Here is a 26676-nt window from a genome sequence, read left to right as displayed (position 1 = left end):
CAATTAAAGTTCCTTGAACTTGATATGTAAGTGGCTAAGGCCAATTAGTTTACATAATCTCTGTTGTTATTACGAGGGGCATTCAAGTTCTAAGGCCTCCGATTTTTTTTCTCCGGACTGGAAAGAGATAGAAACATGTGCATTGTTTTAAAATGAGGCCGCGTTCATTGTCAATATGTCCCAGAGATGGAATTTTACTGCCAGCGGCGAGAATGAGAACTGTTTTAAATACTTAAAATGGCAACATTTCCCTTACTTGAACAGCGTGCAATCATTCGTTTTCTGAATTTGTGTGGTGTGAAACCAATTGAAATTCATCGACAGTTGAAGGAGTCATGTGGTGATGGAGTTATGGATGTGTCAAAAGTGCGTTCGTGGGTGCGACAGTTTAATGAAGGCAGAACATTGTGTGACAACAAACTGAAACAACCTCGGGCTTGCACAAGCCGGTCTGACGACATGATCGAGAAACTGGAGAGAATTGTTTTGGGGGATCGCCGAATGACTGTTGAACAGATCACCTCCAGAGTTACCATTTCTGTGGGTTCTGTGCACACAATCTTGCATGATGACCTGAAAATGTGAAATGTGTCATCCAGGTGGGTGCCATGAATGCTGACGGACGTCCACATGGCTGCCCGTGTGGCATGTTGCCAAGCAATGTTGACGCGCAACAACAGCATGAATGGGACTTTCTTTTTGTCGGTTGTGACAATGGATGAGACGTGGATGCCATTTTTCAATCCAGAAACAAAGCACCAGTTAGCTCAATGGAAGCACACAGATTCACCGCCACCAAAAAAATTTCGGGTAACCGTCAGTGCTGAAAAAATGATGGTGTCCATGTTCTGGGACAGCGAGGGCGTAATCCTTACCCATTGCATTCCAAAGGGCACTACAGTAACAGGTGCATCCTACAAAAATGTTTTGAAGAACAAATTCCTTCCTGTATTGCAACAAAAGTGTCTGGGAAGGGCTGCGAGTGTGCTGTTTCACCAAGACAACGCACCCGCACATCGAGCGAATGTTATGCAACAGTTTCTTCATGATAACAACTTTGAAGTGATTTCTCATGCTCCCTACTCACCTGACCTGGCTCCTAGTGACTTTTGGCTTTTTCCAACAATTAAAGACACTCTCCGTGGCCGCACATTCACCAGCTGTGCTGCTATTGCCTCAGCGATTTTCCAGTGGTCAAAACAGAGTCCTAAAGAAGCCTTTGCCGCTGCCATGGAATCATGGCATCAGCGTTGTGAAAAATGTGTACATCTGCAGGGCGATTACGTCAAGAAGTAACACCAGTTTCATCGATTTCGGGTGAGTAGTTAATTAGAAAAAAAAAATCGGAGGCCTTAGAACTTGAATGCACCTCGTATTCTTACGGCCATGTTTAATGTGTTTTGGTAGTACCACCATATGTGTTGTATTAGAGTAATTTGTGGTAATAAAATTGTTTGGTCTCCAGTAATACCTTTATGTTTAAAATGTTACCACTGAATACTTTTAAAACCTTCCACATGTTATGTTGTAGGATTTATGGGTTGACTCATTGACAAATCCTAACATCATGTCTGATGAAGTATCAAACAGCTAGTGTCCATATTATTTCATGTAACTGGCCAGACTTATGTATAATGGGGTGTGTTGTCAACACTGAAGGCACCAGTTAATGCAAGTGTTGTTTTCATGTGGTGTGTCAATTGAGACCTATGTTTGAGGATTTATTGTTAGATGATTAGCTTTATTAGTGCTTTGAACTGAAACCCCCAAATAAAAATCATTGCTCAGGAAAATTGTTAACATGCTTAATTTAATGGCGGCCAGAGCTGTGAATTTGTTTTTAAAAAAATTCTGGTGTTATTTTTGGCCAGGGGCCCCAGATTTTAAAAAAAACTTTTGGTGTACTGCTGAAGTTCAAATGGCTAGTGTCAATTCAGATTGATAAACTCATTGGAGAATTTAAAGACAGCTAAGTGCCAAGTTAAAATTAAAATTTATTCTGTTTGTGTAAGCTGTTGAAAAGGCATTTCAATATTTCAATATTTAACTACTTGTGTAGTTTGAAAATTTAAACAGCTAGTACCAATTCAAATTTTGAATTCAAAAGTGGCTAAGTGCTGAGTTAAACTCCATGTTTTGTATGTTTGCACAATCTTTGGACCACAGGTAAATTTATTTTATTTTATATTGTATGTAATTTGCAATTTAAGTGGCTACTGCTGCTTCAAGTAGAGAAGTCGAGTTAAGCATTTTAAGGCAGCTACAAGCCAATTAAATTCTGAGTGTTGTAATCATGTAGACAATTAGAGCCCTGGCTGATTTGAATGATTCTTTGCCTTATGTGCCAATTGGAACTGAGAATAAGAAATGATCCTTTTAGGTGAGAGTACTGAGAGCCATGGGGAATACTGAGATCTTATTGTCTTGGAATTACATAGTAACAAAAGGCCTGTTGAATTCAGATTGTTTGTTAGTTTGTAGCATTTGTTTTAAAGACAGCTAGTGCTAGATGAAACTTAAGAACCCTGATCAGTCAGGTCTTATTGAATGAAATTACCAACTGGAATGTGTTAGTATGTAATGTGGGTAATGCTAATGGTATGTTGTTTTTCTTAACAATTCTGTGCATTGCTCGAGTGGCAAAGTATGATTTTGTCAATGAAGTTAATTTCTTTTTTTGTGCCTATTACCTTTTACTTCAGAACCATCGTGTCCTAGCTACCCTTGCTTCAAAGGGTAGCCAAGAAATTCCAGAGTGAATGTTTGTATTGCTGGAAGGACAGCAAGAATTGTCTCCTGAACACAGGTGATTTTGGATGGATAGCAATTCAGGTTGTTTAGAATAGGATTTTATGCTCCATTCTCGCAGGCTTGTCCAATGTTTGGGCAATTCCCTGTGCATTGCATGTTTGAATGCCACCACTCAACCCCTCCTGTAAGGCTGTGGCCTAATCTCTGACAAGCGCTGATCATTTGCTTTCCTCCCTCTGTCACATTGTTCTTCTAAAGAACCTATCTCTTAGAATTTTGTAATTATTTTCTCTGGACCCCATACCCTTGAGTGTCCAGAACTTTTGCAGAGCTACTTGTGTACAATCATCATTCTTGTAAAAGAGCTTTACCAGCAGCATGCAATCATTCATGGGCACAGTCATGTTGGGTATCTCGGACACAAACTGAGAAACAGCCATGTGCTGTGCATCTGTTGGTGGGCATATTCTAACGGCTACAGTGCTGTCTATTGGTCAGATTTTTGTTAATTTTTTCTCTGGAGATTGGACTTATGGCCTTCTGCTCAAAGAAGAGTGAGTAGTATATTTTCTATCCTTATTTTTCGTCAAATCTTAAATACTAGTAAGCTTGTTGCCAGTGAAAATGGCTTCTTTTGCAAAATAGCATCTATAAATAACAGTTACAATCACAACTTGTACATGACTGCATTCTGATTTGTACTCACAACTGCAATCACATCAGAAGAAACACACATTTGACCATGAGATGCCTCTTTCTGTAGTGCAAACAAATGCACTTGGAACTTACATCATGGCTGCCACGGTCTGTGGCTTCTTGCAGTGCTGTCCTCCCCGAGTTATCTCTCATACTAACACTTGCTCCATTCCTGAGCAGTAAATTGACTGCATCACCACTGCCGACAGCCAGCATCAGTGCTGTCTGGCCGCTGTTGTCCTGTTCGTCAGCGTTCACTGCCTTGTGCAATAGTAACTCCAGACCATCTACATTGTGTGCCTCAGCTGCCCAGTGCAGTGGTGTTCTACCCATGGCATCCTTTGATCCAATATCTGCTCCAGCTACAATCAAGACTTCCATTACCTAAAAATAACTTACTTTTAGATTTATTATCATGTAACTTTTAAGCTGCATACATTATTTGATTATAAACCTCCTGTAAATTTAATAACAATTTAAAATCAACTGATAATATTATCTTACAGATCTTATACAACATAGCTTTTGCACCTAGATTTCTTCTTTCAGGAGCTCATGTTTCACATAGCAAAAGTTATTTGGACAACAAAAATTTGAGAGAATAAACAGCCAATGGTATGTGTGAAGATGACAGCTTACCACATACCGGTTGCATTGTTCAAGTACTCAGGTGCTATAACAAGAAATTAAAGCATATGTGAACTCCATGACTGCAAAGACATCACTGGGGGTCAACTGTGACCACATGCATGAACTCTGGCTGTTAGTTCACTTAATGGCTTCTGTGTTGTGCAACTGTATCTGACTTGTATGGCCATAAGCAAAACAAAAACTGGGCTCTATCAGATTCATGTAGTATTATTATACCTCCTGAATCTTATGCATCTTATCCATACAGCACAGCACTACAAACATATAGGTCTGTTTTTAAGATTTTCTTCCTCTTGAAAATACATGACTCTGTCTCTCTCTCACTCTCTCTCTCACTCACTTTCTCTCTCTCTCTCGCTCTCTCTCTCTCTCTCTCACTCACACACACACACACACACACACACACACACACACACACACACACACACACACCTGCACAGCAAAATCTTGTGTTCTCCTTTTTTCTTTAAAAAAAAAAATAAATAAAAGAAACAAGAAGAACAATACAGTAAAATCTATTTCTTAAACTATGTAGAAGTCAGCAGAACAGGTTCACAAGATTTCTGAGTTTCCTTCTATGCTATATAGGATCAATGGGGTTTCATACAGCAAAGCACACAGATTGACAGAACTTGGGTATGTTTTCCATGAAATTCCTATGACACAGTTTCTCCACCTGACCTAATTCCTATTCAAACAGATCATCCAAGAATGTGGTTTGCCATTGTGGGAAAATTCCTTGCCAACCACAACACAATGGACAATACTTAAAAGTTTTCTACCCCAGTAGACAATGTTGGGGAATATGCTTACCTAATAAGTGATGAGATTCAGTTACCTCTTGCCACCTATGAATTTAATACCACAAAAGCTACCTTCCTCCAACATTTAACAAAAATGCCAGACCAACAAATACAGTAGTTTTGTATCATAGTTATAAGGATATCATGTGAAAAAAGGGCAAGCTGAGTTTCACATGAGTGATGCTTTCTAAAACCATGCTAATTCATGGACAGAAGCTTTTCCATCTCAAGAAAATTTATGATATTTTAGCTGACAATATGTTCAAGAATTCTGTGGAAAACTGATGTTAAGGATATTCGCTTGTAAATTTGCAAGTACATTCCATCCACTGAAAACTGTTATCGAAGGTATGAGCATACAGAACAGTTTCTGAGAGATATGAGTGCCTCAGTGACTTCTTAAGTAACCAGACCCAATATATTGTCCCAGTGGCATGTGTTCATCAAAAACAGGGATATCATCAGAGATGCCCGAGGGAAGAGTGATAGGACTGCTCTTATTCTCTCTATATATAAATGATATGATGACAGGGTGAGCAGCAATCTGTAGCTGTTTGTTGATGATGCTGTGATATATGGGAAGGTTTCATCACTGAGTAATGGTAGGAGGACACAATATGACTTATACACTATGTGATCAAAAGTATCTGGACACCCCCAAAAACATACATTTTTCATATTAGGTGCATTGTGCTGTCATCTGCTGCCAGGTAGTCCATATCAGCAACATCAGTAATCACTAGACATCGCGAGAGAACAGAATGGGGCACCCCACGGAGCTCACGGAGTTCGAATGTGGTCAGGTGATTGGGTGTCACATGTGTTATATGTCTCTATGCAGGATTTCCACATTCTTAAACATCCCAAGGTCTACTGTTTCTGATGTGATAGTGAAGTGAAAACATGAAGGCACACACACAGCACAAAAGTGTACAGGCCAACCTCATCTGTTGACTGACAGAGACCGCCAACAGTTAAAGAGGGTTGTAATGTGTAATAGGCAGACATATATTCAGACCATCACACAGGAATTCTAAACTGCATCAGGATCCACTTCAAGTACTATGACAGTTAGGTGGGAGGTGAGAAAACTCGGATTTAATGGCCGAGTGGCTGCTCATAAGCCACACATCACATCGGTAAATTTCAAAATACGCCTCGCTTGGTGTAAGGAGTGTAAACACTGGATGATTTAACAGTGGAAAAACATTGTGTGGAGTGATGAATCATGGTACACAATGTAGAAATCTGATCGCAGGGTGTGGGTATGGCAAATACCCAGTGAACGCCATCTGCCATTGTGTGTAGTGCCAACAGTAAAATTTGGAGTTGGTGGTGTTATGGTGTGGTCATGTTTTTCATGGAGGGAGCTTGCTCCCCTTGTTGGATTGCATGGCACTATCACATCACAGACCTACATTGATGTTTTAAGCACCTTCTAGCTCCCCACTGTTGAAGAGCAATTTGGGGATGACGATTGTATTTTTCAAGATGACCGAGCACTTGTTCATAATGCACAGACTGTGGTGAGGTGGCTACATGACAATAATATCCCTGTAGAGGACTGGCCTGCACAGAGTCCTGACCTGAATCCTATAGTACACCTTTGGGATGTTTTGGAAGGCCGACTTCATGCCAGGCCTCACTGACCTACATCAGTACCTCTCCTCAGTGCAGCACTCCATGAAGAATGGGCTGTCATTCCCCAAGAAACCTTCCAGCACCTGATTGAACGTACACCTGCAAGTGTGGAAGCTGTCATCAAGGCTAAGTGTGGGCCAACACCATATTGCATTCCAGCATTACTGATGGAGGGTGCCATGAACTTGTAAGACATTTTCAGCCAGGCATCCGGATGCTTTTGATCACATAGAGTACAAGATTTCTAGCTAGCTCTAAATGTATTAAAATGTAAGTTAATGCAGATGAGTAGGAAAAACAAACCTATAATGTTTGAATACAGCATTAGTAGTGTGCTTCTCGACTTAGTCATGCTGATTAAATATCAAGATGTAACATTGCAAAGCAATATGAAGCAGAACAACCATGTAAGGATTGTAGTAGGAAAGCCGAATGTTTGACTTGAATTTATTGGAAGAATTTTAGGAAAGTGTGGTTCATTTGTAAAGGAGACTGGGTATAGGACACTATGCAACCCATCGTTAAGTACTGCTCAGGTGTTTGGGATGCACATCAAGTCAGATTAAAGGAAGACATTGAAGTAATTCAGAAGCAAGCTGCTACATTTGTTGCAGTAGGTTCGGACAACAAGCCAGTATGTTGAAGATGCTTTGCAAGATCAAATAGGAAACCCTGGAGAGAAGGCAACATTCAAGGAACTCTATTGAGGAAATGTAGAGGGCCAGAATTTGAAACTGACTGCAGAATGATTCTACTACCACCAATGTACATTTTGCTTAAAGACTACAAAGACAGGATTAGAGAAATTGGGACTCATAGAGAGGCATTAGACAATTTTTTTCCCTCACTCTGTTTGCAAGTAAAACAGAAAAGGAAATGACTAGTAGTGGTACCCTGAATCATGCTTCACATGGTGCTTGTGGAGTAGGTATGTATATGTAGAACTGACTCACCCAGTGTACCTGCTGGGTAACTTGCTTTGAACTCTTTGGTTAAGTAAGTTGCCACCATAAATACAGACTAAAATGAATACAATAGATGGGAAGGCAGATTACAAATTGCAGGCAGAATTTTTGAACTCTCACACCACTGGCAACACTATTATGGCAGCAGCAACACCTTATACTTGCGGCAGTCCCTAAGATGTCTGCCATGGCAACAAGACACTGACTGATGCTAAGCACTTATGGAGAGACACAACAATGCCACATGTAAACAAAAAGGCCACTGCAGCTAACAGGAGTCCCAGACACCAGCCTGAGATGTAACAAGTTGGAGTTTAATCCATCTGTCATGTTTCTGCTACCAAAAATAACTATTTTTTTTATTTTTCATACTATATATACTGCAGATGCACTTTTAAGTCACCATCAGTACAGGAACATGTGAAATCAAATTCTATGCGAGGTCTCTTTTGAATTTATATCTTAGTTCTTTATATTTATGTTCCTAATTACAATAACACAATTAGGTTTTTGGAAAGCTTTAATAATTAATAGATACAGATAATGAAAGTTAGAGCATCATGCGAAGGAATATCTTTGAAAGCTAATCAGTAGCTGAGGAATCATTGCTAGCACTAGGCAATCCCAACATTCTGAGAACATAATTGGAATTATTGAAATGTAATTAACTTATGAAATAATTGACATGAAAAGTTCACATCCTAGAAATTTCAATCACTTTTTAAGAACCATGGACCTTACCATTGGTGGGGAGGCTTGCGTGCCTTAGCAATACAGATTGCCATACCGTAGGTGCAACCACAATGGAGGGGTATCTGTTGAAAGGCCAGACAAATGTGTGGCTCCTGAAGAGGGGTTGCAGCCTTTTCAGTAGTTGCATGGGCAATGGTCTGGATGTTTGACTGATCTAGCATTGTAACATCACCCAAAATGGCCTTGCTGTGCTAATACTGTGAATGACTGACAGTAAGAAGAAATTACAACTATAATTTCTCCTGAGGGCATCCAGCTCTGCTGTATGGTTAAATGATGATGACATCCTCTTGGGTAAAATATTCCAGAGATAAAATAGTACCCCATTTGCATTTCTAGGTGGGGACTGCTTAGGAGGATGTCATCATCAGGAGAAACAAAATGTCATTCTGTGGATCCAAGCAAGGAATATTAGATCCCTTATTTGGGCAGGTACACTATGTGATCAAAAGTATCCAGATACCTGGCTGAAAATAACTTACAAGTTCATGGCACCCTCCATCAGTAATACTGGGCTTCTATATGGTGTCGGCCCATCCTTAGCCTTGATAAGAGCTTCCACTCTCACAGGCATGTGTTCAATCAGGTGCTAGAAGGTTTCTTGGGGAATGGCAGCCCATTCTTCATGGAGTGTTGCACTAAGGAGACGTATCGATGTCATGCACTGAGGCCTGCCATGAAGTCAGAGTTCCAAAACATCCCAAAGGTGTTCTATAGAATTCAGGTCAGGACTCTGTGCAGGTCAGTCCATTACAGGGATGTTATTGTTGTGTAACCAATCTGCCACAGGTCGTGCATTATGAAAAGGGGCTAATTGCTCTTCAACAGTGGGAAGCAATAAGGTACTTAAAATATCAGTGTAGGCCTGTGATGTGATAGTGCCAAGCAAAACAACATGGGGTGCAACCCCCCTCCATGAAAAACATGACCACACCACCGCCTCTGAATTTTACTGTTGGCACTACACACGCTGACAGATGACGTTCATTTAGGAAATTCGCTATACCCACACTCTGCACCTGGATCGCCACCTTGTGTACCATGATTCGTCACTCCACACAACGTTTTTCCACAGTTCAATTGTCCAATGTTTATGCTCCTTACACCAAGCGAGGCATTGTTTGGCATTTACTGGCATGATGTGTGGCTTATGAGCAGCCACTCGGCCATGAAATCCAAGTTCTCTCACCTCCTGCCTAACTGTCATAACACTTGACGTGAACGCTGATGCAGTAAGGAATTCCTGTGTGATGGTCTGGATAGGTGTCTGCCTACTACACAATAGGACCTTCTTCAACTGTCGGTGGTCTCTGTCAGTCAACAGATGAGGTCGGCCTGTACGCTTTTGTGCTATATATGTCCCTTCATGTTTCGACTTCACTATCACATCAGAAACAGTGGACCTAGAGATGTTTATGAGTGTGGAAATCTCATGTACAGACATATGACACAAGTGACATGCATTCACCCGACCACGTTTGAAGTCCGTGAGCTCCGCAGGGCTTGCCATTCTGTTCTCTCATGATGTCTAATGACTACTGAGGTCACTGATATGGAGTACCTGGCAGCAGACAGCACCACAATGCACCTAATATGAAAAGCGTATGTTTTTTGGGGTGTTTGGATACTTTTGATCACACAGTGTAGATTGGAAAATTTATAAAGGGAAGTCATTAGGTTAAAGTTAGATATAGTGTGAATTAGTGAAGTTCATTGGCTGGAGGCACAGGTCTTCTGGTCAAGTGAATACAGTGTTATAAATACAAGGTCAAATAGGGATAATGTGGGTGTAGGTTTAATAATGAATAAGGAAATAGGAATGTGGGTAAGTTACTATGAACAGCATCATGAATGCATTATTGTAGCCAAGATAGACTTGAAGTCCACACCCAGCATTGTAGTACAAGTTTATATGACAACTAGCTTCACCTATCATGAAGAAATTGAAGAAATGTATTATGAAATAAAAGACATTATTCATACAGGTGAAGGAGACAAAAATTTAATTGTGATGAGAGACTGAATTTCGACAGGAGGAGAAGGAAAGATTGCAAGTGAATATGGACTGGGGGAAAGGAATGAAAAAGGAAGCCACCTGGTAGAATTTTTCACAGAGCATAATTTAATCATACTAACACTTGGTTTGAGAATCATAAAAAGTGTTATACATGTGGAAGAGATCTGGAGACTTTGGAAGGTTTCCAAATGATTTTATAATGGATAGACAGAGATTTAGGAACCAGATTTTAAACTGCTAGACAATTTCAGGGGTAAATGTGGACCCTGACCACAATCTACCAGTTATGAACTGTAGATTAAAACTGAAGAAATTGCAATAAGGTATGAAATTAAGGAGATGGGACCTGGATAAGCTGAAAGAACCAAAAGCTGTTGAGAGTTTCAGAGGGAGCATTAGGCAACAGATGACTGGAACAGGAGAAAGGAATACAGTATAAGACAAATGGGTAGTTTTAAGAGATGAAATAGTGAAGGCAGCAGAGGCTCAAACAGATAAAAAGGACAAGGCCTAGTAGAAATCCTTGGATAACACATCAGATACTGAATTTAACTGAGGAAGGGAGAAAATTTAAAACCAGCAAATGAAGTAGACAAAAGCAAATACAAGCATTTAATAAAATGAAACTGACAAGAAGTGCAAAATGGCTAGAAGATAAATGTAAGTATATAGAAGCTTATATCATTAGGGGTAAGACAAATGTTCAAATGTGTGTGACTTCCTAAGGGACCAAACTGCTGAGTTCATTGGTCCCTAGACTTACACACTACTTAAACTAACTTTTGCTAAGAACAACACACACGCCCATGCTCAAAGCTCTGGTGGGAGGGGCCGCGCAATCCGTGACACGATGCCTCTAACCGTGCGGCCACTCCGTGCAGCAGGGGTAAGATAGATAGTGCCTACAGGAAAGTTCAAGACACCTTTGGAGAAAAGAATGAATATCCAGAGCTCAGATGGAAAACCAGTCTTAAGCAAAGAAGGGAAAGGTGGAAGGAATATATAGAAGGTCTATACAATGGAGATAAACTATTAGAAAGAGAAGGGGATGTGATGAAGATGAAATGGGAGACATGATACTCCAAGAAGAATCTGGAAGATCTAAATTGTAACAAGGCCCCAGGGGTAGATGATATTCCATCAGAATTACTGCTACCCTTGAGAGAGCCAGCCATGACAAAATTCTTCTATCTGATGTGCTAGATGAATGGGGCATGTGAAATACCCTCAGACTTTATGAAGAATGTAGTAATTCTAATTGCAAAGAAAGCAGTTGCTGACAACTGCGAAAATCACAGAACTATCAGTTTAATAAGTCATGTAATAAGCCATGATTGCAAAATAGCAACACTAAATGATTACACAAGAATTGAAAAACTGGTAGAAGCTTACCTTTGGGAACATCAGTTTGGATTCCAGAGAAATGCAGGAAGACACTAGGCAATACTGACCCTATGACTTATCTTACAAAATAGGTCAAGAAAAGACAAACCTATGTTTATAGCATTTGTAGACTTAGGGAAAGCATTTGACAATGTTGTCTGGAATACTCTCAAATTATGAAGGTTACTGGAGTAAAACACAGGTAGTGAAGGGCTATTTACTACTTGTACAGATACCAGCCAGCAGTTATAAGAGTCAAGGGACATGAAAGGGAAGCAATGATTGAAAAGGGAGTGAGACAGGGTTGTAGCAAGCTGTTGCTGTTACATAAATTAATTTTCATTCCATAAATTCACACTAACAATGATAACTCTTAGAAATTACTGTACCTTTAAATCACCAACACAGGATGCGATGTGTAAAGGAGTTTTCCATTTGTTGTCCTTGACAGTGGGATTTGCTCCTTCTGCCAGCAACACCTCTACTTCATGCTGTACAGATTTCCAATGTAAACCTTGTTCCACAAGCATTGCAAGAGCTGTCTGTCCTCCTGCATTTCTCTCATCTACAGATGCCAGCTTCATTGACAGGATATGCTCTATAATCCTCAGTCTATTGTTACTACTTTTTGTGGCGAAGTGTAGAACAGTGTTTCCATGGTTGTCACAGCCCCATACTAAGGGCCAAACTTCCATGAGATAATCGATGGCTGTGGTGTTCCCAATCTGAGATGCCCTATGTATGATTTTCTGGCCATGTATATCACTTGCAGTTATGTTAGCTCCAGCATCAATCAGTGTTTGTGCAGTCTGAAACAAATAGAAGTTTTTGACATTAACATCCTGCTTGATGTAAGTGTAGGCTTCCATTGCCACTGTCACTGTCAATAATTTTCTTCTTGGCTGTTGATCACAATGCCAATATATAAAACTGTCCAGTGTTCTGGCCACTATTGCAAGTGGCCAAAACTTCAGACAATTTTATATACTGACAATGTGGTCAACAGCCCAGAAGAATTTTACTGGCCATCCCTGCTTTAATTGAGTTTTCAAAACACACATATAGGATATATGATTAAGCTCATGAGAGCATCAAAAACCATAGCCAGTTTTAGAATCATTCTTCTCTCACATTTTGCTGGACAGGCCCAGTAACTTTCAAGAACACCACAGTTAGTAGGATTACTGACCTGCCAATTATGATCTTTGGTAGTTTCCTTCTTCACTCACTGATTAATAAAGACTTGCTTGTAATCCAAATTAAGTGCACATAACATTGTCAGGTTAGATTTCCACACCTACATATGTCTATTAAATTTATCAATCATGATTGACCATCAGCTGTAGATTAATGTTCCTATGTTTCATTTAATATGTCAGAAAACTTCCATACAAGTGGAAAAAACTGATAGTTACATAGCTTTAGATCACTAGAAAATATGCCGATTGACACAGAACTTTACATACTGGATGCTGACCTCAGACTGCCTTTAAACAATGGACTATGCATAATACTGATTGACATGGAGCTTCAACTGATGAATATTGGGCACCAAATGACTGACAAAGAACTTAAGATGTTGACCACTGAACAAAGACTGTAAATACTGTTAAGTACCATTTTATTCATAATTTAATTGTTTTGTTAACCAATGACATATTCAGGAGAATGTATTATTGTGCTATGTATCAAGAATTGTAACTGTTTTTATACATATGAAATGAATTATTCGATGCTGAATAAAGTATTATTATTATTACTTGAGGATAATACTGATTGACATAGAACATTATTTGCTTATAAATGTAAAATCACTAACACTCTTCAAAACAAAACTAAGATAGTACTTGAAACATTTTGGACAATGTTAAGGAATATTTTGAGACTAGTAATCAATCTGAAAGAATTTGTAGTACCAGGCAGCAGCTGTGCTGCATATACTGTGTCAGTGAAAAGTGCAAATGCCACTTTTTTTTTTTTTGATCAACAATCAAGCATTGTGCATAAAGTGAAATTGGTTGCTCATATCTTGTAATTTAAATTAGTAATAAAGGTTTTTGTCTACATTTCTGTTAGTTATTTATCCATATATGTATATGTGTGTTTACTGTACAATAATATAAATGTTATAATTGTAATTTACCCTGTAACTGTAAACTGTAAATATATATAGATATAAATACTGCTTCAAACAGCAGTCAAAGGTTGAATGAATAAATAAATGACTGAAGTGGTACAAATGATGGCTCTATTTTATGCCACAGACATATTGGCAACCACTTGGATCTACAAAAGCCTGCCAGGAATTTTCTGGAAATTCCAATTTTCTAACTGAATATCTCATAAACTAATGCACTATTCTGGGAAAACTATACATTTTTCCAAACAGACAGATTTGGATCGCAAGACAGTGACACTGAAATTTTGAAAACATCACTCTCTATAAGAGGCAGCCAAAGGAAAATGACACAATGGAAAAAAGTAAATAAACAGTTTATTATTTCAAAAGTAAGCATCATAACTGCTAATACATTTGTCCCACTGTGAGACGAGACGTTCAGTGCCTTCATGGAAAAATGTTTACAGTTGCCTACAGAACCAGGATTGAACCTAGGCAGGATTGTATGGAGGATGTTTAAGGGCTTCCCAGCGAAATGAATATGTGCACACCTGGGTATGGCTCCATGGGCAGCTGTAAACATTTTTTCATGAAGGCATCAAATGTGTTGTCTCACAGTGGGATAAATGCATCAACAGTTATGGTGATTACTTTTGAAATAATAAACAGATTACTTAAACAATGGAAAATACATGATGGAATGTAACAGTATAATGAAAAGGATAGTTGTTACTCACCATATGGTAGAGATCCTGAGTCACAGAAAGGCACCACAAAAAGACTGTCACACAATTAGCTTTCGGCCAACAATGTCTTCGTCAAAATTAAACAACATACACACACATACACACTCATGCAAACACAGCTCATACACACATTTGTGGGCTCCTGAACTAATTCCTCAAAATAATTTAAGAATTCAGCACAACCTCAGATGGTGTTTTGTATCTACGACCAACATTAAACATGAATTTTTGCTAACATAATGAGATTAAATTGAAGTCACAATCAACTATAAGTATATGAGTGGGTTAACTATTTGAAATGAGACAAGTTTTCATTGTACCTTTCAGTAATAAATATCATCTGAGTCATTGAGTTAGTAAAAATAACCAGTTATTCATTTATTCCGGTTGTCAAGTATAACTTCTACACATATTAACTCATTGCTTCAATTTCAATATAAGAAAAACTACTGCTAACAGCAACAAGTGCTTCACCAACAATTGCATTAACATGCCTTTTATGAATATTGTAAGGTCCCTTGTAAAAATTCTGACTGAACATATCTTTGGCTTTAGCCAGCGTTCAGTACCTACAGTGATTTGAGCTTAAGTGCTTTCTATTAGCTCTTGGAGCTCTGGTTCTTCCCATATGAGGATATGACAATTTAACACTAAGATACCAATGGTTCCTGGGTCTACCCCGTCCTGTGTTTGACTGGCACCCTTTGAAATTAAAGCTCTTTCTGTAATGTCCCAGATACCCCATAACCTAAAAAACTGTCCAGCTACTCCACATAGCAACCCTCTATCCTTATAGCCCCCTCCTGTGTGTGATGGACCCTGATCTATCAAGTAAAACCTGATACCCCACCACACTGTGGAGCAACTCAAGGAATCTGCAGCCTACACAGTCGTCGAACCATCTGAGCCTCCGACTCAGGCCCTCCACTTGGCTCTGTACTAAAGGTCCACAACTGATCCTGTCGATACTGCTAGGACAGCCTTCATCTCACAAGCAAGAGTGGTAGTCTTTACCACTTCAGATGGGTGCCAGAAACCAGAGAGAATCTCTTTGAATCCAAAGTGACACATATCATCGGTACTGACATGAGCTACTACCTGCACCCTATGCTCTTCATGGCATTCACAATAATTTATTCCACATCTAGTACAAATCCTCCTCCCCCCTCCTCCACTCTCACCCCCACTCCCCAGAATGTACACAGAATGTAAACTGAACTTCTCCCTTGCCTTGGCAGCTATTTCCCTAAGGGGCCCCGTTATGTCCCTCGCATGAGAGCTCCCAATTACTAGTAGCAATACCACCTCCTGTGACTGCCCAGGCCTTGCATGCTGAAAGGCTTCCTTTGAAACAGGGCAAGTGACTGCACTTGGCTCAGGGTCGTAGTGCCTGAAGCTTATTTATTACTTTGATGTCATATTACTCTAAAGTAAATACTTTGATAATCTTTTTCAACACTGCACCCAGATTGTGACTTTTTGCAGAATACTCTGGAACAAATAATATATTGTCAAAGTTACAGTTTGTATTTCTGAAGAGTTACAATATTTAGAAGACTGTCTACACATAAATCAAGAATGTACTTAATTCACTAGACAATAAATTAAAGGTTCCTGGTACATTTTGTGATCTATCAAAGACATTTGATTGTGTAAATCACAATATCCTTTAAAGTAAATTATAATATTATGGTGTAATGGGAAATGCTACAAAACTATTCAAATCCTATATCACTGACAAGAAACTATAGGAAAGGGTCATGAAGTAAGCCATCAAGCATCATCCAACTGGGAACCAATTGTATGTGATGTTCCACAAGGTTCCATCTTCGGGCCCTTTCTTCTCTTGTGTATGTCAATGATCTTGAATCAATAACATTACAACATGCTGAATTTATTTTGTTTTCTGATGATACAAACATTACAATAAACAGCAAATCAAGTACAGTATTAGAAAGATTGGTTAATGAGATATTTATGGACACTGATAAATTATTCCTAGTCAATCCTGTGTCACTCAACTTTGCAATAAACACATTATATGCAGTTCAAAACTTTTAAGAGGTTTCCAATATGTCTAAAATATGACAACAAACAAAAAAAATTGACAGTGTTAAATTCTTGAGATTACAGCTTGATAATATACTCAACTGGGAGGACCACACCACAGAACCACTGAAGCACCTAGACAAAGCTCTATTTGCAATGTGAATGCTGTCAGACATAGGTGATGTAAAATAAAAAAGCTAGCAGCTTTTGCATACTTTCATACCATAACATCACATGGGATCATTTTTTGGGGTAACTCATGAAACCAAGCTAAAGTTTCCTAAGTCCAAAATCATGTAACAAGAATGATCTGTTGTGTGAACTCAGGAACATCCTGCAGAGGCCTGTTTAGGGAACTAGGGATACTAATCATTGCTTCCCAATATACAGACAGTATGACTACCTGCTTAATAGTTTGTCTGTCTATCTTTGGATTTAAATACATCACTGTTTCTGCAAATCAGGAATCCAACAGTTTGTTGGTAGATTTGTGGGAGGTATGTGGCTTTAGACGTCTAAGCATAGGTCGTGTAATTCACACAAATAATGGGCCCTGATGATTGCGTCCAGTAGTGACTCAGATGAGTTCCATAGGATTTACATCAGACAGATTTAGTCGCTGAGACGTCAACATGAGCTCAATATAATGCTCCTCAAACCACTGTAGCATGGTTCAAGCTCGAAGTTATTGGCAATTATAATTATGAAAGAAGACATCGCTATTGAGGAAGACATCAAGCATGAAGGGGTGCAGATGGTTCGTAGCTGTCAGTTTGTCCTTGATTACTACCACAGGTCTCATGCAAATCCCCAGAGAATGTCTCCCATAACATAATACTGCTCCCACCAACCTACGTCTGTGGCTCAGTGCACATTTCAAGCTGCCATTCACCTCGATGATGGTGTTTGTGGATATGACCATTAACCTAGTGGAATAAAATTGTGATTCACTCGAAGGGCTAACACATTTCCATTGATCAATGATTGAATCCTGATGGACATGTGCCTACTGCAGTTGTAATTGGTGATGTCATTGGGTCAACATGTTCATCAATGTATGATGAATGGTGCACTCCAAAACACTTGTGCTTGCATCTGCATTGTGTTCTATCAGCAGAGATGCCACAGATCACCATCTGTCCTGCTTTACAGAGTAGACAACGCTCCAAACTTCCATGTTCTGTGAAGAGTTGTGGATGTACAACCGTTTGGTTCCAAGTGATAGTTTCACAGTCCATCTACCTCCTTCCGTAGATGCTGACAACAACAGCATGTGAACATTTGACCAGATTCACTGTTTTCGAGATCCTCATTCACAGACTCTGTGTAATAATAATCTGCTCTTTGTCAAAGTCACTTATCTCATTGGATTTCCCGATTGGCAGTCCATATCTTCACTAGGGCAATCCTCCATCAGTGTGTGCTCCACTTACATACTTTTGTTATTGTGTCTCGTGCTTGCAATGCCATCAGGTGGCATCCAATGTCACGAAGGTCATAATGTTTTGGCTCATCAGTGTACTTACTACTGAATGAAATTTTTATTAAAATGTATCCGTTTTCAAATGGCTCAGTTCATCAAATCAGTACTAGAAATAAGAATAATCTTCACAAAGATTGAAAGTCAGTTACTTTGGTACAGAAAGGTATCTGTTACTCAGGAACATCCATTTTCAATGCCTTGCCAGCTACCATAAAAAGTTAACTTCTAATAAAGAGCAGTTTAAGATGAGCCAAATGGATTTATTGGTGGCCAACACTTTCTATCCCACTTATCAGTTTCTTAGCAGAACTAACTGATGTGTATATGTTATCAATAATATCGAAACAACATTCTAAATTCTGGCCCTAGATTGGGCCTGGCCAACTGCCACGTAATTCTCTACCAATAGCATCACTGGATGTGGTGTGGAGGGGCATTTGGTCAGCACACAGCTCTCGTGGTCATTGTTGGGTTTCTTGACTTTGAAACCACTACTGATCAGTCAAGCAGCTTCTCAGCTGGCCTCATGAGGCTGAGTACACCACATTTCAGTCCTCCACCATGGAAAACTCCCTGGCAGTACCAGGAATTGAACCCAGGTCTTCCACATGGCAGTCAGCAGTGCTGACCACTCAGATGTGGAGGCTGCAAATAATATCAAATAATTTGAGTATTATGTACAATCTGACTTCGGTACAAATTCAGTGCAGTATATGATTATTAGAAATAAGAGATGCAAAATGATTTTTCTATTTTATGCTGCATGACTGCAATAGTCTTAGAATTATAACAAGCACCTAATTGTATAGAAAATTCACTTGTTTTGTGACAAGTTTGTTATTATCTTTCAAATGAGTTTATGTTTAAGACTTTTTGACTCCCCCCACTGAAATGACAACCATTTTCACTTGAGATCTGTGGAAGGTTCATCAGTGTATCTGCTTTTCTTAATTAATATGTATTGTGTATTTTTGTTTTCTGATATGTTCTACATCCTGGAGGATCTCCTCAATATGGATCTATTGGAATGAAAATTACAGCTAATTTAATCTAGTCTAGTAATACAAGTACACAACTGACTCAGTACCTGTGTATAGCAACGATTGGCAATCATAAGAAGTGGAGTTGCACCATTCACATCCACAGAACTAACATCGCCTCCAGCGTCAATGAGTATTTTTAGGTACTGGAATGAGAGAAATAAATTATGAGACCCTTCAGAAATATCTGTAAAGAACTATTACTCTAAGAAAGGTTACCATTAAACACAGTGTAAGCTATATAATATATAACAGTAACAGTACATGATTTAGCAGATGCAGATAAGGATACCCCCGCCCCTCACCCCCCGTCCCATGTGCGAATCCAACAGACTCTTGACAGTAAATAAGCACAAGCGTACTTTTATTTGTGTTTTGCAGTTATAGTGAAGTGACTATATCTCCAATTACAATTACTTACCATATAACAGACAGTACAGCAATGTTAACATACAGCTATGCCTCCCAAGACACACACTGTGTGACCATCTGACTCTGGTTAAAATAATCAATCAGGAATACTTAAATTTTTCAAATTAGCAATCATAAAATAAAGTTGTCTGGATAAAAGTCCACATTTCACTGCAAAATTTCCATCTCATGAATCAGTTGTTGCATAGGACATAGTTGGAGACACAGTTGAAGAAAAGAAGGCACACATGAATAAGAGGCAGTGTGATGGGTCTGAAAAGTGGAACACAAATGGATATCTCTATTTTACAATGGCTACTTTGAAATATTCAAGTACTTCTGATTGAGGATTTAAGTGCAGATAGCTAGGATTGGATAGCTGTGTGTTGTTGTTGTTGTTGTTGTTGTTGTTGTTGTGGTCTTCAGTCCTGAGACTGGTTTGATGCAGCTCTCCATGCTACTCTATCCTGTGCAAGCTTCTTCATCTCCCAGTACCTACTGCAACATACATCCTTCTGAATCTGCTTAGTGTATTCGTCTCTTGGTCTCCCTCTACGATTTTTACCCTCCACACTGCCCTCCAATACTAAATTGGTGATCCCTTGATGCCTCAGAACATGTCCTACCAACCGATCCCTTCTTCTAGTCAAGTTGTGCCACAGACTTCTCTTCTCCCCAATCCTATTCAACACTTCCTCATTAGTTGTGTGATCTACCCATCTAATGTTCAGCATTCTTCTGTAGCACCACATTTTGAAAGCTTCTATTCTCTTCTTGTCCAAAATATTTATCGTCCATGTTTCACTTCCATACATGGCTACACTCCATACAAATACTTTCAAAAATGACTTCCTGACACTTACATCTATACTCGATGTTAACAAATTTCTCTTCTTCAGAAATGCTTTCCTTGCCATTGCCAGTCTACATTTTATATCCTCTCTACTTTGACCATCATCAGTTATTTTGCTCCCCAAATAGCAAAACTCCTTTACTAATTTAAGTGCCTCATTTCCTAATCTAATTCCCTCAGCATCACCTGACTTAATTCATCTACATACCATTATCCTCGTTTTGCTTTTGTTGATGTTCATCTTATATCATCCTTTCAAGACACTATCCATTCCGTTCAACTGCTCTTCCAAGTCCTTTGCTGTCTCTGACAGAATTACTATGTCATCGGCGAACCTCAAAGTTTTTATTTCTTCTCCATGGATTTTAATACCTACTCTGAATTTTTCTTTTGTTTCCTTCACTGCTTGCTCAACATAGAGATTGAATAAAATCGGGGAGAGGCTACAACCCTGTCTCACTCCCTTCCGAACCATTGCTTCCCTTTCATACCCCTTGACTCTTATAACTGCCATCTGCTTTCTGTACAAATTGTAGATAGCCTTTCGCTCCCTGTATTTTACCCCTGCCACCTTCAGAATTTGAAAGAGTGTATTCCAGTCATCATTGTCAAAAGCTTTCTCTAAGTCTACAAATGCTAGAAACGTAGGTTTGCCTTTCCTTAATTTAGCTCCTAAGATAAGTCGTAGGGTCAGTATTGCCTCACGTGTTCTGATATTTCTATGGAATCCAAACTGATCTTCCCCGATATCGGCTTCTAGTAGTTTTTCCATTTGTCTGTAAAGAATTCGAATTAGTATTTTGCAGCCGTGACTTATTAAGCTGATAGTTTGGTAATTTTCACATCTGGCAACACCTGCTTTCTTTGGGATTGGAATTATTATATTCTTCACAACAAAGCCTGACAATAGAAAGGCAACAGTTCTGTGACTTGGACTACAATGTGCATGCACAGATAGTATTTTTTGTAGTGTCACCCCTACCGTTCAGCCTATACAACACTAAAGCTCCTATTCAGGACCTCATATATTGTGGACCCTTCAGACAGTAATTTGTCATCCCCTATACACCTTGTACCTAAAAAGATGGTTATTTTCAATTCTACGGGGACTATCACTAACTCAACGCTTAGACGATCCTTGACAATTACCTGATACCATATGTCCATGATTTCATGCAACAACTGCATGGTGTGCAGATTTTCAGCACAATCAACTCTCACAAGTCTTGTCACTGAATCCCAATGCACAGTGTGTTAACACTGCTTTATTGCATTTGTATGGTAAATAAATGTGTGGCGACTACCAATATCAGACATGTAAGGATTGATTGTAACAAGAACTACTGTGAGGGACTTCATGATTACCTTTGACCCAGTATGGTTTCAACAGCAATTGTATGTGTTATGCTTCTTGTTGTAATGTACTAACTTCAATAAGAGTCATTGCTCTGTGTGTTTGCTTTTGTGTTGGTGATCTCCTTTTTTCGTCAATTTGCTGTGAGAATAGGAATTGCCACATTAGCGATCCCTGACATCTTCCATTCAACGATGTTTTTGTGCAATGCATTTATGTCTTCACAACAAAGCCTGACAATAGAAAGGCAACAGTTCTGTGGCTTGGACTACAATGTGCATGCAAAGATAGTATTTTTTGTAGTGTCACCCCTACCATTCAGCCTATACAACACTTGCATCTGCCTACCAGGATGCACCAGACCACGAATGTGAACTCTTACCCATCTGGGTTGCAGCCACCTTCGTGAGAACTGCATATATGACAACATTTGTAGTTCCACAACGTACCACAAAACCCCAACTTCATTCTACAGCCAATCAAGCAAGACATGTCTTCACCTTCCTCAGTGCCACTGCACCAGATGTACGTACATTACGTGGATTTGCTCCAGTGCTGGCACATTCAACTTCTTCATTGACACTGGGACCACGCCAGCATGCTCCTTCAAGCCTTCTCACTGCATCACTATTACCTCACACAGCCAACGACTCTGATATACCTGTCCACAGCTCAGTTAATTTTCATCTCCAGCCCACACCAGACCTACTCTTACCTTGGACCTTCCAGGTCACTGGCATAAACAGCCCCATCCTCAGCATAAATTTCCTCAAATATTTCCGCCTCTCACCAGACCTCCAATCAGCCACACTGCTTCACCACACATCGGGCTCCCACATTCCAGGTACGTGCTACCTCAGCCTCCCCCCTCCTCCTCCTCCTTTTCTGCTCAGAGCGATACACTCATCCACGCTACCTTTGAATGCTCACGTCTGATGGCAGATCTCATCAACTTGCTGTCCCAGCTTACTACTCAATGTTTCAAGATCTTCAACCTTCACTCTGACAACTAACAAATGCATCAGTTGATTGCTAATATGTCACAGTGTATGACTTCACGGCATTGTGGCCACACAATGTCGCCAGTGCTTCACCTATTCCTGACCTGCCTCCACCTTGACCTTCACTGCAAAGTCCACAGGTCTGTGACAGTCAAACTGCCAGTGTTTTGTGAGCTCCAGTATTGTTATATATGTGCCCCTCAGTTATAGGCAGTATACAGGCACAGAACCTGCCATAGGCTAGTTACTACTGAGAGACCCCCTGTCCAGTATAAGGCTTGCTGCCACAACACCACAAACATCTGCCAGACTAAAGCTACTATCCAGGACCTCATAGATTGTGGACCCTTCAGACAGTAATTTGTCATCCCCTATACACCTTGTTCGTAAAAAAGATGGTTATTTTCAATTGTACGGGGACTATCACTAACTCAATGCTTAGACGATCCTTGACAATTACCTGATACCGTACGTCCATGATTTCATGCAACAACTGGATTTCATGCAACAACTGCATGGTGTGTAGATTTTCAGCATAATAAACTATCACAAGGCTTGTCACTGAATCCCAATGCACAGTGATGATGTACTTAAAACAACCAATATCACACCATTTGGGTCATTTGCCTACTGCTACAGGGCATACAGTATCAAAAAGCTGCACAGATGTGGCAACATTCTGTTGACTGTTTTGTTCTGACTCCCATTTTGCTATGCATGCATTGATGATGTTCTCACCTACTTCTCTTCTGCTGAAGAACACTAGCTCTATTTATCTTGAGTTCTCAAAGCAATTGCCAACAATAGCGTCAAAATGATAAATCTCAGTTATGTGCCATCAGTGTCACTTTCCTGGGTCATATCATCTCCGTTGATGGTATTTGCGTTACATCTGACTGTGTTGCATTCATTCATGATTTGCCATTACCAGAGTTATTTTAGGATTCTCTGTCATTTACTTGGAATGATTAATTTTTTCCAGCATAATATTCCTCACACTGCATCCCTGCAAGTCCCTCTGACAGATGCCTTGTCGGGCAAAAATATTTCCACCACCTGCAATGTGCTACAGTCTGATGACATGTGGAGCACTTTCAACACACTTAAAACCACAGAGGCCAAAGCTGTAGCTTGCTAACCCTATCACTGATGCACCCATTTCTTTCACTACTGATATATATGAGTCTTTCATCGGCACCATCCTGCAACAATATCTGGGTGACACAGTGCAGCCCTTTCGTTTCTTTTCCAAGAAACTGCCTGCCTCACAAAGTAAGTGGTCCACCTTTGATAGGGACCTGTTTTCTATATACAAGGCAGTCCATCACATTCATGAGAACATAGAAGGCCAGTCTGCAACTATTCACACAGATCACAAACCACTCATGGATGCCATCCATAATCCTGCTAACAACTTGTCACCCCAGCATTTGCATCATAAGTACCTCATTTGCCAGTACACTACTGACGTCTGCTACATCAAAGGAACTGATAACATCGTCATTGACTACATTGCACATCTACACACTGGCTCTTCACTATTGGACATGGGTGAGCTGGTGTGCTAAAACAAGATGTTCTGGATATCTAGTGGTACCCTCCACCCCTTTCTTCCAGCCCCACTGCACCGCAAAGTCTTCTCAGCAGCTTGTGACCTCGCTCATTCAGGCATGAAGGCCACTATTCTCCTTGTCACTGAATGCTTCATTTTTGGATGTAGATTAAGTCAGACTGTGCACCTGGACATGCTTACAGTGTCAACATAGTAAATTCAGATGCCACGCCCAACCTCCAATGGGTCAATTCAACATCTTCAAGGGACAGTTCCAACATTTTCAACTCAACCTCATCAGTCCTCTTCATCCCTCAGATGATTGCAAATACATACTGTTCATTATCAACTGCATCAGCAGGTGGGTTGATGCTGTCTTCTCCCAAACATTACCACCAATAATGTCGCTCATGCATTTGTCGCCTTTTGGATTGCTCACTTCGGTTGCCCCTCTTCTATTACTACTAATCAGGAGTGACACTTCAAATCTGTCCTTTTCAGCAGGGTGTGTGACTTGTGCAGTATCAATAAATTTCGCACAACTGCTTGTCATCCACAAAGTAATGCATTGGTTGATTGCTGGTGCTGTACCCTTAACACAGTACTAACGTGTCATTCCACTTCCTAGTCTGAGAGCCTCCCCTGTATTCTGCTTGGAATTCACATGGCATTCAAGGAGGACTTGGAGGCTTCTCTGGTTGACATAGTTTACAGTGAATTCCTGATCTGGCCCACTGAACTTGTAGATGTCTCTGTGCCCCCCCCCCTCCCCCCACTCAGCCCACACCTTCAATATCCTCTTGTGCAGTAAGCTGCTAACTGTCTCAATCAATACAATCAAGCCAGTTTGGACACTTGAGAATGACCTCCCTCCCATAGATACCTTGGCATCTCCCCATCCTGACGAGTTTTCTTCCCCCCACCCCATCAACATTGGTTGCAACACCTACTGATCAATGTAAGAAGTAGACTTTTCTAAGCTTGTCTGACAAGTGTCAAAAATGTATTTGGGCCCATCACTAAATAGCGTCTTTCAAGGAGAGAAGCAGAGAAGCAGACTGGGTCTTGCGATGTGTGTGCAGTGAGCACAAAAGGAGCCACTTCTTGTCAGTTGGATGACATGGTTGATGCTATCGACTATGTCAGCTGGACAACTGTTTCTGAATTGCGTATGATCAGAAGTGTCTGGGTGGTCCAGAGTGATAGTATTTCATGCTGGAAAGCAGTTACTTCTAGGCAGTCAGAAAGTATGTTGATCCTCTAAACTGTGGCAGCTTGGCAGTGGTTTATGAGTCACCTATGTTTCAGAAGTGTCTGGATCGCAATAAATGATAGCTCTTTGCACTAAAAAGCCATGACTTCTGGGCAGTTGGTCAGTGTAGTTCACACTCTCTACCGTGGCGGCTGGACAGTTGCTTGTAATGAGTTGCTTATGTTTCAGAAGTGGAGTGGAAGTTCTTCCAGGTGGAAGCAGTATGACTATGACAGACACATGTAATGATGTGAGTACTAAGCATATTTGTCCTTGAGTGGAGCCTTAGGAGTGTCTTTATTAGATTAAATTTAGATTAGATTTACTTCATTCCAATTGATCCGTAGTGAGGAGGTCCTCCAGGATGTGGAACATGTCAAAAAAACAACAATACACGACAAATATTTACAACTAAAACAAGTAAGCTAATGTACCATTCCACAGGTCCCAAGTGGAATGATTGTCATTTTTTAATGAACACTAAGAGTCATTTTACAAATACTAATGCACTGAATTTAAAATAAAAAAGTTTTTTATTTATTTGTAAGGTAATAAACATGTAATACAACTACTGTAATACTTATTTACAATGAACACATTACTGCACTGAAATGGTGCAGAAGTTAGATTAAACTTACACACACACACACACACACACACACACACACACACACACAAATTTTCAATGAACACATTACTGCGCTGAAATTGTGCAGAAGTTATGTTGTACTTATATACAAATCAGTGGGTTTTACTAAGAAATTCATCAATGGAGTAGAAGGAGTTGGCCACCAATAAATCCTTTAGGCTTCTCTTAAACTGAATTTCATTGGTTGTTAAGCTTTTTATGGCTGCTGGCAAGTTATTGAAAATGTGTGTTCCTGAATAATGCACACCTTTTTGTACAAGACTAAGTGACTTTAAATCCCTGTGAAGATTATTCTTATTTCTAGTATTGATTCCATGAATTGAGCTGCTGGTTTGAAAAAGTGATATATTTTTAATGACAAATTTCATTAAGGAATAAATATACTGGGAAGCAGTAGTTAGTATCCCTAGTTCCCTAAACAGGCTTCTGCAGGATGTTCTTGAGTTCACACCACATATAACTCTTACTGCATGTTTTTGTGCCCGGAAAACTTTAGCTTGGCTTGAT

The 26676-nt window shown here is 39.8% G+C and overlaps 1 protein-coding gene across 1 annotated transcript in view; it reads right to left on the bottom strand.

The window, feature by feature from the left end:
- The window catches only part of LOC126175117 (serine/threonine-protein phosphatase 6 regulatory ankyrin repeat subunit C-like), a 357458-nt gene that overhangs the window by 14265 nt on the left and 316517 nt on the right, over nt 1-26676 (bottom strand). Inside the window, exons 13-15 of the mRNA XM_049921671.1 lie at nt 19145-19243; nt 12050-12469; nt 3541-3831 (exon numbers count right to left, since the gene is read on the bottom strand). Of these exons, the coding sequence (XP_049777628.1) occupies nt 3541-3831; nt 12050-12469; nt 19145-19243 (810 nt within the window). The remainder of the gene's footprint in view (nt 1-3540; nt 3832-12049; nt 12470-19144; nt 19244-26676) is intronic.

The sequence above is a fragment of the Schistocerca cancellata genome, chromosome 3 (assembly GCF_023864275.1).
Source record: "Schistocerca cancellata isolate TAMUIC-IGC-003103 chromosome 3, iqSchCanc2.1, whole genome shotgun sequence".
NCBI classification, from domain to species: domain Eukaryota; kingdom Metazoa; phylum Arthropoda; class Insecta; order Orthoptera; family Acrididae; genus Schistocerca; species Schistocerca cancellata.
Note: the sequence above shows the minus strand (reverse complement) of the source record. Positions and strands in the feature narration are given on the sequence as shown.